Source organism: Oratosquilla oratoria, chromosome 17, assembly GCF_046742065.1.
Source record: "Oratosquilla oratoria isolate Oo_2021 chromosome 17, ASM4674206v1, whole genome shotgun sequence".
In the NCBI taxonomy this organism is placed as follows: domain Eukaryota; kingdom Metazoa; phylum Arthropoda; class Malacostraca; order Stomatopoda; family Squillidae; genus Oratosquilla; species Oratosquilla oratoria.
In genome coordinates this window covers 35752246-35767732 of record NC_134793.1, presented here as the reverse complement: position 1 = coordinate 35767732, position 15487 = coordinate 35752246, and the positions used below count along the sequence as shown (strand labels likewise).

The 15487-nt window shown below is 38.7% G+C and overlaps 1 protein-coding gene across 7 annotated transcripts in view; it reads right to left on the bottom strand.

Moving 5' to 3' along the window:
• The window catches only part of Asator (tau-tubulin kinase asator), a 384867-nt gene that overhangs the window by 18676 nt on the left and 350704 nt on the right, over positions 1-15487 (bottom strand). For 4 of the 7 annotated variants that reach the window (XM_076200954.1, XM_076200949.1, XM_076200952.1 and 1 more), the window contains 7 exons: positions 14504-14681; positions 13554-13664; positions 13274-13410; positions 6816-6936; positions 5815-5975; positions 5387-5407; positions 132-357 (listed from right to left, as the gene is read on the bottom strand). In XM_076200954.1, the coding sequence (XP_076057069.1) occupies positions 132-357; positions 5387-5407; positions 5815-5975; positions 6816-6936; positions 13274-13410; positions 13554-13664; positions 14504-14681 (955 nt within the window). The remainder of the gene's footprint in view (positions 1-131; positions 358-5386; positions 5408-5814; positions 5976-6815; positions 6937-13273; positions 13411-13553; positions 13665-14503; positions 14682-15487) is intronic. The other 3 variants (XM_076200950.1, XM_076200951.1, XM_076200956.1) reach the window with 3 other exon arrangements.

Below are 15487 nucleotides of genomic sequence, written 5' to 3'. Positions count from 1 at the left end.
AAGTTGTTGCTCATGAGTCTACCACTATTTCTTTAACTTTAGATGCCATTCCAAACCACAGGATTTAGTTCTAGAAACTAGGGAGGTTTACTAGAGTCATTCCAATGCCTTCACTAGCTGAAAATACTTACAGTAAGTCTCTGTTTGTGCTCAGGACTCTGGAGGTTGTCCACTTTGAGCTCATTGTCTGTTTCCTCAGAGTCATCAAACTGGGATTTCCATTGAGAGGCAAGTGTGATACCACCACCACCGCCCTTGGTTGCTGGCTGAGAAACATTGTCGTCATCAGCCAGAGCAAACTGGGTGATGGACAAGTCTCGGTGGCCAAGGTACTTTGCCCGCTGCACTGGGTGGAACCTAAGAATGGGTAAGGACAACATTAGGGAGACTCTTCCAGCATTGGAACATATCAAGAACACCTTATTAATCAACAAGAGCCTATAGATTAATGGCAGCCTATGAATCAGTAACAACTGTCCTCTTGTGAACTTATCATAACCTATGATGACTCCAAATAAAAATTACCTCAGAAGAGAATATATGCATACGTTCAAATTTCTCAACAAAACTGAAGAATGATAATGAAATAACAAGAAAAACATTAAAATACACATATACTGATATGACAAAGAACTAATTGATTCATAGTGCAATATTCTTATGCTATCCAGCAGTGCTTCCAAATTGATACAGTTGCAAAAGGATAACCAAATTCTGGGTTATATCAAATAGAGCAGTGCTAAACTGGCACATCTTCTCCCATAAGAGAAGAACTTGTAAAGCGTTTCGGACGAAGAGCGCATACTGTATACATGATGCACCTCTACCTGCAAGAGGTCTTCAGGTTTTACCAACAGGACACAATTACCTCCACCACAGGTTTCGGCTCCTGAAGGGTCAACCTTTCTAGTGAAGGTCATGTGAGCATGCAAATGCACCATTCAATAATGCATCTAGCAACTCAAACTGCTCACTCCTAAATGAGGTACTTAACATTTAATTTCTTTACCATGCATACAGAGACTACATTCACGCCATTGCAATGCTGTATTCATATAGAGAAAAATAAAAACAAAAATATCAACAGTACCATGGGTGATGAAAATAACCCATAAATGTGGTGGAACTTTTAAGAAATACACAGATAATGAGCAGTAAAGCATCTTGGGAGAATTTCTTTTATATAAGTACATGTATGTACATATACTGTACAATTACAAATAAAACACATATATATATCCAAATATGTATCAAAGTATACACACACAATAACACTATATATATATATATATATATATATATATATATATATATATATATTTATATATATATATATATATACATATACACATACAGTATATATATATGAGAGAAATTTTTTAGTGACAGCGACATTAATGTGATAATTTCTATGGCAGTTGCATGTAGGATTCGAACCCACTCCTTCAGCCACCGGTAAGATAACCTTCACAAAGCCTTTATCTGCTCTGTGGCTGAGCAGATAAAGGCATTGTGAAGGTTATCTTATGGGCGGCTGAAGCTGCAAAGGGTTCGAATCCTACATGTGACTGTCAAAAAGTATCAGATATATATATATATATATACTGTATATATATATATATATATATATATATATATATATATATATATATATATGTGTGTGTGTGTGTGAATATGCATATACACATGGATACATATTGCCACTTACTCCACAGCATTCGCTCCTAAGAAAGAAGGGTACTCCACTCAAGATAAGGAGCTCCTGGGGGCCTAAACCAATGAGAATAAAGGGAAAGACAGAAGCAGATCCCATCCCAACAAACAGACAATGCCAGGTACAAAACTAACAAGTTCTAAATGCTATTATTAATCCCATTTCTCCCTGCAGGAGGTCTTCAGATCTTACCAATAGTACATAATTACCTCAACCACAACCACACTAATACATCACAGATGTCAGTCTAACATTTCTTCCAGAAGAGATCTACAGGAGAACCAAAGGACCATTAACAACCTCTGTGGGAATGCAGATTCTCAGTCAATGAAATTCAGTGGAATGATTATTCTTACTGAATCTACAGTCACAAGTATCTGCCACCTATTTCTTCTCTAGCTACCTCACCTCTATCAACTTCATACTTCCTCTACTCTGTTTTTTCACCCCATAAATTTAATTTCCTCCACCATTACTACATGGTCCAATATTGCTCCAACCAATCTTTTAAGCACACCTAAGTCTAGTAATTTTTCTCTAGTTTTTCCACCAAAATATACTCATGCAGTACTTTAGAACTTCCATCCTTGTTTACTTCTATTTTCTTCTCAAATCCACTGTCAAATGTGTTTAAGCACACAAAAGCAATATCTACTGTCTATTATATTTTTCCATGTTATCTACTCAAAATCTACTAATCTCCCCACCACCATTCAGTTACCTGTTTTCACACTCATGTCTCCTGCCACCACTGTCATTTTGTCTTTCTTTTTAACCTCTAAATTTACACTTACCCTATTCCAGCTCTCCCACACTTTCTTGTTTTTTTCTTATCCCAGTCCATACACACCCACTATCACTTTACAACTAGGGACTAACCCTTTTTGTTCACACAATTCTTTCTCCCTTGTATTCATAGTCATTTATACCTCCCCACATTTCCTCAATCATTTCCATGCTTCTTCTCAGGATAAGAACATGGAATACAGATATCAAATACCAGTGAATATTCAAGAGGGTTCATACTGCTATCAGCTGCATATCCACAGAAAAATGCTCTTTGAACAGGTTAGTATTCATAGTCATTTATACCTCCCCACATTTCCTCAGTCATTTCCATGCTTCTTCTCAGGATAAGAACATGGAATACAGATATCAAATACCAGTGAATATTCAAGGGGGTTCATAATGCTATCAGCTGCATATCCACAGAAAAAAGCTCCTTGAACAGGTTAGAACTTGTGAATATTACACTCTTTTGAATTTAAGCTTGGTTGTACTCTCATCTACCTTATGCAATATTCATCTTTCACACTGCTGGTGTCTCTACCCATCAGGGTAAATTCAACAACTAGTCCTAGAGTGAAGATAAATTTTCCAAACCCTATGAGATGTGCATGTGCATACTCGTACATATACATGTACATAAATGCACACTTATATATATATATATATATATATATATATATATATATATATATATATATATATATATATGTATATACATACATACACACATACATATGTCTGATCAAGTGAAATTACAAGTTCTGTGTTACAGTTTCTTTTACAAATTTTCTTTGAGTCTAATTCTCTGCCTAGCAACTTTAAGAAATTCACCAATTATTTCTACATTAGGCATAGCATATCATGTGATAAAGAGTAAAATATGAACTGTGTCCACATATTTAACAAACCTAAAGCATGTTTCCCACATGCCCCCATTCTTCTTCAAAAGTTAAAGAAATTTTTGTATTTTAGGATGGATACTAGAATTTTATACATTGAGGCATAATAATAAGGATATGATGCTCAGCATAAAAGAAACCATCTAAAAAGAAATGATTCCTATAGGAATTTTACTGCAGCTGGGTAGCCCACAATTTGAAGATCTGCTTGTATATTAAGACTGGGCAACATTTTCTAGATAATTAAAAGCCTCCAGTTTCAACAATCTGTATCAATCAATCATGATTTCTGTTACTCATACACGCCTTTCTAGTTACAAAATTTGTGTTTATCTTTGTAGTGATTCTTTATTCACTCCTTTAGGTCTGACCATGAATCATCAGAGAAGGCGTTGTTTATATCAGGGACCATTTTCATCCAGAAAAGGTCACCCAGTCTTAATATGCAAACTGAGAATACCCAAGCTCAATTCAGCTGCAAGAAAATACCTACAGGAACTATCTCCTTTTTTATACTTTCTTGAGTTTCTAATCATAATACAGAGTGCCTGGACTTTATTCACACCCCAATATCTTAGTATATCCACTTCAGTGTAAATATTTCCTCAATCTCTCAACAAGCATTAAGACATGTGAACAATTCATCTTAGGCAAGGAAAATACATGGATACTTGTTCATATCTTACTTTGTACTCTGATAAGACTATCATGATTTGTGTAGAAAAAAAATTGGTGGACTTCCTGAAGTTCTTAAATGGATCATAAGACTTCAAACAGTGGAAAAGAAATAGCAACATAGACCTTGCTATTTTATATATATATATATATACACATATACATATATATGTATATTCATAAAAGTGGGCAATAATTCTTCTTTTGTACATGTTGAGTCAAATTTGACCGCAGTTTGGGCTAGAATCAACATCTTGTTGATAGTTCCAAGTTTTTTACACAACAAGGAGTTGATTTTAGCCCAAGCTGCAGTCAAATTTAACTCAACACACACACACATATATACATATATATATATACATATATATATATATATATATATATATATATATATATATATATATCTATATATATATATATATATATATATATATATATATATATATATATGCATGGCTACCCCCAGTGTAAGGGGGAAAAAGCCTTTGGTATATGCATGTATATACACATTATACACACACACATATATATATATATATATATATATATATATCTTTATATATGTTTATATATAAATATATATATATATATATATATATATATATACATATATATATACAATTCTCATGCAGCAAAGTTTTAAATGATTAATTAATTAATGATTAACACTATGATACCCATGCTCACATCCTAGTATACTTAAGCATTCACACCTACCAAAACAATTACGCAAACAAGGCTGGGGTCAATTACTTATTTATACTTAAACTACGTAATTAAATTTGGTCTCATTATTATCAACTGTACAAAGTCTTTGTTTTTGGCTAATAACTTCACATGAAATTTCTATTTATTTCTAAATATATGATTCTTTTATATCTTCTTGGCAAAATTCAAATTGCCTGTGATGGTTACCATGAATCAAATGAAGATGGCAAGAAGGTTTTATGATTATTATACATAAATTCAATTATTTATGGCTTTTGTATTGATCAAAGTCAGCAATGCAAAACAAAATTCATATGCATTTTCATTCAAACATGAAATTTTCAGTGGGTCATGTCCATATATATATTCTGCACCATGAATATTGGTTCCCACTGCAGTTGGATGTGTATTTGACCCCATCCCAGTTGTAAACAACCAGAGTGGGTGGTGTAGATGGAAAGGTTAAAGGAAAATGCACAATATAAGCAGGGAGAAAGCACAGGTTCTCCCGCTTATCAATGTCACACGTGTGGTACTGGTGATGATACTGGATAGCGTGAGAGCAACTCAGAGCATGAGGACATTACATTCTTCTCCTCACCTTGCCACCAATCCGTGGGTCCTGGAGGAGCCGGGCAAGTCAAAGAACAAGGTATGAATAGGATGAAGAATAAACATTAACAATGGCCGGATGTCCTCGCCCCATATTAACTGGGGCCAAAAGCCCTTACCCCATGTTAACAGGGGCCAGAAATCCTTTCCCACTAATAAAAGGGACCTGTAGTCCTTGCCCCTTGGTCCTGTCTGCCTCGACTTTACCATCCTACTTTGTGGCTTAACTTTAGACCTTAACATTAAGTAACATGTATCAAAGAAACCAAAATGTGTTTTGAGGATCAACTGTGTCTGCATGATTAGTAAGAGGCCGATTACCTAGATGAGTGTTAGACTACATGAACATTTGAACACTAACAACAGCAACTACTGTGGGTGCCTGTGTGACAGGTGGAGGTACTAAGTAGTACACACCTCTTATGGTGGGTCCTCCGGTGGGGTGTCTGATCTCGGGTGTGGGTGTGGTCTCCTTCTCGCTCCGTGGGTGGTGTGGAGCCTCCAGGGGACACTCCACCCATCGTCTGCTCTGCTCGTGCTAACCGGCCTCCATCTTGATAACTGACATAACTTCCATCCTGTGTAAAATAAGTATTTTCTTTTTTTACAAAAGCAATACATTCTTTTAACAATGCAAATGGGTTCTCCAGCACATTAACACATTCTTCTTTTAGCTCATCCTTTTCCATTTATCACTGCTAGGTTATCTAAATCATTAATCTATGTGAAGGATGGGACTATTTTCCTCACCGTTTCTACAACAAAATATTTCTCTAATGATTACATGGCTAAAAGAATTTTTGTCATAATATTTTACACTTTCACTACACTATCTTAACAATGTTGATAAAAATCTTGTTTCAAATTTACTATATTTGTGATATAGCTAGCAGGATATTTGATGCTTACAGAACACAAAAATCAAAACAAAAAAGTGCCATTTAAATAATTTTCAGCAAAGCTTAGCCACACCCAGGGCCTTGACATGGGTCGGGGTGCATATGTCCTGGGGCGGCACACTTAGAGGGTTGGCAATTCTAGTCTGGACATGCTGTCCACAAGGCTGACAAAATAACTATAATAACAAAAAGATCAAATGAATTTTGCATTAGAATCAACAGAATATGAAATATTTTCCCCCTTATCCTTTCTGCAATAGGGACACTGAATAACATTTTTAAAAATCTATTTAATTATTTTATAAGTAAATAGCTATAATAGGCAGTAAGGAATGGTGGAGATGGAAAGTGGTCATGGGGGAAGTGGGGTTGGGGGGCATCACTGAAAACTTTGCCCCTGGGCTCTGGCCACAACAGATGGTACTGAGAGCTTGGCGTGACACCACTTTTGCTGTAGTTACCCTCACATGAGGAAAGAGAGTGGCAAAAGTATGACAAAAAGTAAATAATAAAACCCACCTGGTCATCACGTTTGCTATGTGGCTCAGCATTCATGTCCACGTCATCCACAGCTGTCTCGACAGATGACAGACGGAGTACAGCCAATGGTTTCCGATTCCTGTTGTCTTCTGTCTGACCTCTGCAAAGAAGTGGATGATGATATCAGTGCTGACCTTGACAAAGGTCATGGCATCCAGCCACCCTAGTTCTCCTCACCCTTGTAACTTCCTAATCCTTTTACCTACTAAACTAGTTTTCCTACAAATCCTGATACTACTCTCCTTAGAGACACATTCTTCCTTCCTTTGGGTCCTAACACAGGCCTCATTAAAAATCCAGTCCTACCCTCCCTTGGATCCCAGTTTTAGTTTTCCTCTGACTCCAGTCTTCACCTGCCTCAGAGTCTAATTCTAGCCTTTCTTGAACCCCACTATTAGCTTCCATCAAACCCTAGTCTTACTCATGTTTGGATCCCAGTCCCAGTCCCTCTAGAATTCCTGGTCTAATATCCCTCAGAACCCTGCCTAGCCTCACTAAAACCACAGTCCTAGCCTTCCTTGAATCCACCTCAGCATCACTATGACCTAAATCTTAGCTTCCCTTCAGTCTACCATTACAAAGACCCCTGGTTAGACTTGCACTACATATTTCTCCAGGCCTGGATTTTGTATATCTCTATCTGACTTCAACGTCACCTCATTCCTTGTCCCTTTGTACAACAGTACAAGTCTTCCCTGAATTTTTCTAACCTTCATATAATCTTGATCAATATCTACCCATAAGTCTTGTCCTAGACTATGGTAAATAAATCTACTGGTCTTATTCTGGATAGTTTCAGATGATTTCATTCATTGTGGGTAGGGGTCACTGACTACAGAATTAAAACTATCTTGATTAGCTTCTACTGAGTAGCATACTTTATATACATTGTACCGTCGCAGCCAGAAGATTTTACTTCTCTAGGGGCCACCATCAGACTTCCCTCCCTTATACCTTAGTTCTATGCATTTATTCAGCTCATACTGGTTTACTAATCTCAGTTTAAGATCCACAGTACAGTATTTATATTCTGACACCCAAAATTTTCAATGAATCAGTGTAATAATTAGTATAATGTTCTTTACTATTTTCAATGCGGATTGTGAGATTCATAGTTTTTTAGTCTGGCTATCCATGGATATCTGAAAGCTGGAACACCTGTACTTTATGACAAGTCATAATTCCTAGGTACTTTTATAGGTACAACCTCAAATCCACACAAGACTTACTTCCTGCCTGATTTCATCACTAGGTTGTAGCCTGCTACTGACACTTCATTTCCTAGCACTGACATAGCCATTATGACAATGATCCCCAATTGAAGGGATTCTGGACCTCCCATAGAGAACCACCACACGAAGAGGATTCCAAAGCAACAGTGATTGAGTGATAAATGATAATTATCTATTGACTAATGGTCTTCTCTTGCATTAACATTACCAATACTTCTGTCTCTCATTGCCATTCTAAATACCCAGTCCTGCATGTTGGTAGTTTTTAATTTCTCCCATTTTTTTTTTATTCTTTTATTCCCATTATTCTACCTTTGCTGACCCTCATGTTGTTACATTCTTCTCTTCTTCAACTTCCTGATTCTCTTCTTGCTTTCCTTTCCCTTCCTAGTCCTAATAGTTCTATCATCTCCTACACATATTTTGTACTTGTTATATCTTTAACATTCTCAGTACTTTGGATAGCCTATATTTGACTATCCTCTATAGTAGTAAAGTTCCTCTGATTTCAATTAAATCATATGATGACAGGCAGAGGTAGATTTCCCTACAATTAATTGAAGCAATCTAATGATAGCAAAAAATATATACATAACTTTTGATATGGGATTAATTCAACACAGACATAGCCAATTACAGGGCTAGGATCCCCTCCCACATAGTTGAATGAAACCAGTGGAAACAACCAGAAAATATCTGTACTAACTATACAGTCTGAGAGAAGACTGGCTTTCCTATGGAGCCTGGTAGAAGTGATGCAAAGTTAACAGAACTATCAACATGTTATCATGGATATCAACACTATCCACTAGGATACATATCAAACCTTTGGTTATGAGATGGCCCTTCCTTAAATTTAAAATTTTTCAAGATTTCCACAATTAACTACTAATTAGTTATGTCAGTAAAAGATACAAGTCATGATGCATAGCTCAAATATTCCATTTCTAGCTCAACAGCACTCATTTCATTTTGTGAGAAGGGGAATCCATAATCAAAGAAGGTTTAATAATGTTACTATGGAAAGAGAGAGAATACTATAAACACTATCATCAACAAGAAACTATGAGTAGGGTACTACTCTCACTAACAAAGGGTTGGCGATTTCTTTTGTTTAATTGGTAAACTGAACAAAGTAAATTTGCATTTCTTTTTCTTTTTGCTATTTTAACTTTCAATTTCTGTATACTTCATATTTCAATTCTAAATGAGGTTTAGTTTTATATTTTCAAATGTCTTCAGTTTGATAAAAGTTCCTGTATTGTCAGAATATTGATATTGTGTAAATAGTTTCCAAAGACTACTATGTTCTCTAAAATAACTATTTTTCATTATTTCTGTAAACCAGTAGTAATGCAGTACGAATTAATGCTAAAAAATATACCACTCTTGTGGTGAATTACTGATTTCATAAAAAGAATACATCAAACATCAAACCAACCCTACTAACAAGTAGTCTGATTCATTTCCTGACATACTAAAGCCAACTGTATCTATAACAAGTTCCATGGTCATACACATAACATTTATGAAAACACATACAAGCACCAGTACTCATAAAGTAGCACAGACATTGGTGAACTTTAACTGAGTCATCTGTTTGTATGTTTATATAGTAGCATCATGTTATGAATGACCATTTTAATGGTGTAACAAGCTAATGCCAGACTGTTAATGCTGTATTAGTGCTATGTAAGTACACATATAGATACCATATCACACTCAAGAAACCAACTATAATACCATTCTGAAGGTTAGTAACTATCTTCTGGGTCAATAGTTAGTGGAATTACTAAAGTACCCTAATGCTGATAACTAAACAGAAAACTAAATATAAACTACTTTACTATATGTTAACAAATAACCATACAGCTAGAACTTCGCCTATTGTTTACAAAAGTACTATTGTTCCTATTGGCTTGGAAGTGGGGAAATACAAATTTTACCACCAAGCAAGGATACCTAAGAACATTGGCAAGAAGAAGAATTGAAACACACACAGATATTACGGACATATATAGCTACATAATCCATCACTAAAGATATCCATATACCCTACAAGTCGAGTTTTAATACAAAACACATTTATACAAACATGGAGACTGTGTTGGGAAAAAAAGGAAGATAACCAGTAAGAAAATGACTAAGTATTATGAGCTTTTGAAAAGATGTACCATAGTAAGATATGAATGTATACAATAAAGATAGGGTTGCATGTGGGGAGTGTAATGTTTCCAAAGTTGTTTAATGTTTATATGTATGCTGTATTACAAAGAAGGCAAATGTGAGGAGATATCAAGAAATGACACATATATGAAGAAGAGAAGACTGAGATACATATAGATGATAGTAAGTTTAGAATGCAAAAAATTGCAGAACCCTGAAGAGAGATCTGTGGGAGAAGAAAGATGAAAGTGAATGCTCATGAGTGATAGGTCATGCGCATGAGAGAGGATCATAGAAAAAAAAAGAGAAAAGTGAAGACAAGTCTCAGCCATAAGCTGTGGGAGAATGTACAGGCACCTCTGAGGGGATGTGCCAAGGAGAACAGCAGAAGCAATAAGGTAGAATGTGAGGAGGTAATCAAGTCAGCAACCAGCAAGGATGTTAGCAAGTATCATTAAGCTAAATTTGCTGTAAGGGTGTGAGATATGGACACCATGAATTACTTAGAAGCAAAACAATGGCGACAGTGGAAATGTGTTGCTTGTCAAATATGTATGAACTGAATAGGTCATATTAGGAGGTGCTGTGGAAGTGAGGTTAGTATTTGCTGTGGAAAAGGTAAAGCCCTGTTAAGAAGGTCAGATCATGTGAGGAAAATGTAAAGAGGAAGTGTGACAAAAATAGATTATTTGTCAAATATAAACATGTGTGGGTCATTCAAGAAGTTCATGGGTGGGTATATGATAATAACTGTAGACTCAAGTTTCACTGTGTGGAAACTTGTGGCCCTACAGTAACTAGCAACAGTCACTGGACTCTCCCAAAGGCCTCATTGGGAAGAAATCTTGGACTGTTCTCTGTGTTGTTTTAGTGTGAGACAGTTTCTATGTTACTGGGTTGTAGTAACAGGAGGGAAGCAGTTACCAGTTATCAGCTCTCCTTGTGTCAAAAATGTGAAGGAAATTCAGAGGGAGATGAGGATGTTCACAGGTTTTGATGATGGATGGCAGAGAGACGAGACCCTCTGACATTCATCTTATAAGGTCACCACATGGAGTTACCTATCACTGGTCCCTCATGGGTTAAAGGTGAAAAATGGAGATTGGGTGCAGAACAGGAGTGAATGGTAAAAGAGGTGTGAGGATATTACCAAATTACAGTGCTGTAAATATGCAGCGCACACGCCTTTCGGAAAGGATGAGAGGTTCAGGTAGACAAAAGGTGTTCCTGGTAATGGATACGATACCATAAAGGATTACTCGGTGATGCTCAAGAAGGTAAAGGTGCTGGGTTGGGAGCTTACGGTACATACTGTTTCCTTATCGCTGGTGTAAAGTATATTTACATGTGTGTTTTGCTAGATACACACATACATACATACATATATATATACATATATATATATATATATATATATATATTTTATATATATGTATATATACATGTGTGTGTGTGTGTTTGTGTGTGTGTGTGGTGTGTATGTGTATGTAATTCACAAGGACCTATGACCACGAGTTAGACTCGTGATCGGGAGCTATTACCCTTCGGGAAGAGAGCTGAAAGCTCATATATGGCCCAATCTACGGGTAATGGTGTGTCCTTATGCACACACGAGCACACACGCACGCACGCACACACACACACACGCACGCACACACACACACACACACACACACACACACACACACACACACACACACACACGCAAACAAACACACACACACACATACACGCACGTCATCAAACCCTTGCCCAACAGAGTGCGGTGCAGGCTTGCAGTGTTGTGATGCTTTTCAGCCCTGGGCGGGGACTGAACACAGACCGCTGAGTTAGTAGGTGAGCGCGGTACCACTACACCAGCAAGTGTGTGTATGTATGTATGTATGTATGTATGTATACATGTATATATATATATATATATATATATATATATATACATATATATATATATATATATATATATATATATATATATATATGTGTGTGTGTGTGTGTGTGTGTGTGTGTGTGTGTGTGTGTGTGTGTGTGTGTGTGTGTGTGTGTGTGTGTGTGTGTGTGTGTGTGTGTGTCTGTGTGTCTGTCTAGAGGGAATGGTGAGATAGTGACAAAGAAACAGATGGTGAGTAATAGAGAGAGATAAAGAGAAGGGAGAATGAGTGTGTGCGTGCGCGAGTGCACAAGAAAGAAATAGAGAGAGAGAGAGAGAGAGAGAGAGAGAGAGAGAGAGAGAGAGAGAGAAAACGTTACGGGGAAAAAAGAGGGAGAAGGTTGGAAAAAAGAGATGGACAGAGGGCGAAAGAGACTACAGAGAAAAGGTGTGTGTGTGTGTGTGTGTGTGTGTGTGTGTGTGTGTGTGTGTGTGTGTGTGTGTGTGTGTGTGTGTGTGTGTGTGTGTGTGTGTATGTGTGTGTGTGAGTGCGCGCGCGCGCGCGTGCGTGCCTGGATTAGTGTGTACCTGTGTGTGCGTGAAGGTGAGCAGTGTGTGCGCGTTTGTGTGTGCGTGTGTTTCCATATATACCCTCGTGCCTATGTGCGTGCAGATGTAAGTACATACACATGTACATCTGTGAATGGATATGGATATGCATGTCCAAGTTACAAAGCTGATGAATAACTTTGCAGTGATGAACCACATACAAGTTATACTGAGGTGCGAAAGAAGCTACATAGTTATAACTGAGCAACAGTGTCCACGCAATAACCACGACATGCTGTGCTGTCTATTCAGCATGAAAACATGCTGTGTTATCAAAGTCAGCATGATACATGCTGTGTTAGTATTTGCACTCTGGTATAGCGGTAGTAGTAGTAGTAGTTACAATAGTAGTAGTAGTAGTAGTAGTAGATGATGCAGGAATCATAGCCAAATTATGTTGCGAAAGCTGTGAATGCATGTGAGAAAGTCACACATGCTGCATTTTATTAATGGTATGGGATGCGACAGGTCGGAGGCTCAGCAGGGGGTGGTGGTGGTGGTAGTGATGGTGGTGGTGGTGGTGGGGAGGTAGGGGCGTTCTTTGATTTTTTTTTTTTTTTCACCTGTGTTGACCGTGGCCCTGCCGAGACGCCATGACAGCGTCTCCCTCCCAGTCTGTGGAGCATTCGAGCCGTCCTTCTTTCTCCTTGTCCTTCTCGCCGCAACCCTCTCCATCCTTCTCGGCTGTGAACTCATCCACCTGCAAACAGGGGCGGCGGTCAGGGGGGTTTCTGTCTGGCAGTAGGCGCGGCGAACGCCCGTTACTGTACTCAAATAACCACACTTAAGTCATGGGTAAGGAACGCGGGTCTGTAGGGAGCGTATGCTCTGCTTTGCTCTCACCTTCCTCTTCTTGGGCGAAAGCTGGACCTGGTTCGAGTCCTTCTCATTGTTTAGGATGATGTTGGCGTTCACGTTGTTGTCGTTCAGGACGCGTTCCTTGTTCTCCGCCTGCTGAGGGGGCAAACTGTCGTTAGACAGGCTGCCTTTCGTTTATGACGTTGTGAGTGACATTAGACCTACAGCGCACGAACTCGCGTGCGCGCACACGCACACACACGCACACACACACACACACACACACATACACACACACATACACACACATGCACTTTTAGGGACTCATAAACACAAGCGTTCTTTCTTTTGCTCTTTCTGTTTGTTTGTCTCATGCACAAAACCAGAAAGAAAAAATGCATACACATGTATGTCTACGCCTACGTGCACTAGCTTCTACATATACACACACACACACACACACACACACACACACACACACACACGCACGCACGCACGCACACACAGACAAAAACACGCACACATGCATACACAAACACAGACACACACGCACACATGCGCACACACAATATACACACGCATGCACACATGCATACACACATACACACACGCATGCACACACACACATATACGCATGCATACATACACGCATGCACACACAAACACACACACACGCGCGCGCGTGCGCGCGCATATACTCATGCACACACACATACACTCACGCATGCACACATGCATAAACACATACACACACGCATGCACACACGCACACACATACACACACGCATGCACACACGCACACACACATGCACACATGCATACACGCATACACACACGCATGCACATACGCATACACGCATACACACACGCATGCACACATGTATACACACACGCATGCACACACGCATACACACACGCATGCACACACGCACACATATACACACACGCATGCACGCACGCACACGATCCTACAAACACACAGCAACACAACGCACCTGGTTGATGTTCGGCTGAGGTTGGTGAATCACAGTTTCCCGTCTGCGCCTTCTGCGTGCGTCATGGTCGTGGTCCTGCGCTTGTGGTGCCTCCACGTTCTCTTGGTTGTCAACAGACCCCAGGACGTTGTCGTCGAGCATGTTATCGGTGACGCCGCCTCCGCCGTAGACCAGACGGCTGCGGGGAAGGGGAGGGGGGGTAGGAGTTACTTGCACGTTCTTCCTTGGTCTTCTGCTGAAGAAGATCTCATCGAACTCACCCACAGCCAATTCTGATTGGGCTACAAAGTCAGCCAGTTTTGGGCTACTGATGGTAGCCTATGTGTAGGGCAGCCTCTGTCAGGCTTCTTGTCCTGGCAAAAAGCGCTGAGTAAGCCTTTTTTGGTTTTTATTCCAGCATTCACTGCTCGGCACAGCAAGGCTACATGATCAACGCGATACATGTGTCATCCTTCGTCATCGCTTCACGAAGACCTTTGTGTGTGCTTGCCAAAGACAACCTTCGTCTCCGTTGCCCAACAATGTAATATTTGTTTCACCTCGTTCTGGAGGCCATGCTCTGTGTGTGTGTGTTTTTATTTTTCATCTCACTGTGTGGGAGATATTTTTTCATAAGCTGTGGTTTGTTTCCTCTACACATACCAAGATCTCATACGGTCATATAACCGTTACTGTGTCGTTGCTGAAACAGCAAACCTTTATCACACAGGCAAACGTAATACATATAAGTTTTACAGTCTTATTGCTAAGAAAATATGCAGACTTTCATCACATATCCGAACGCAATATCTTATATGAACATGACTGTCTAATTGATAAAGAAAAAAAAAACAGGCCTTCCGTCACATATTCAATATCTATACAGAAGTGTTACTGTCTTATTTCTAAATAAATATGCAGACTTTCATCACATATCAGAACGCAATATTTTATATGAGTATGACTGTCTGATTGGTAAAGAAAAAAAAACAGGCCTTCCGTCAC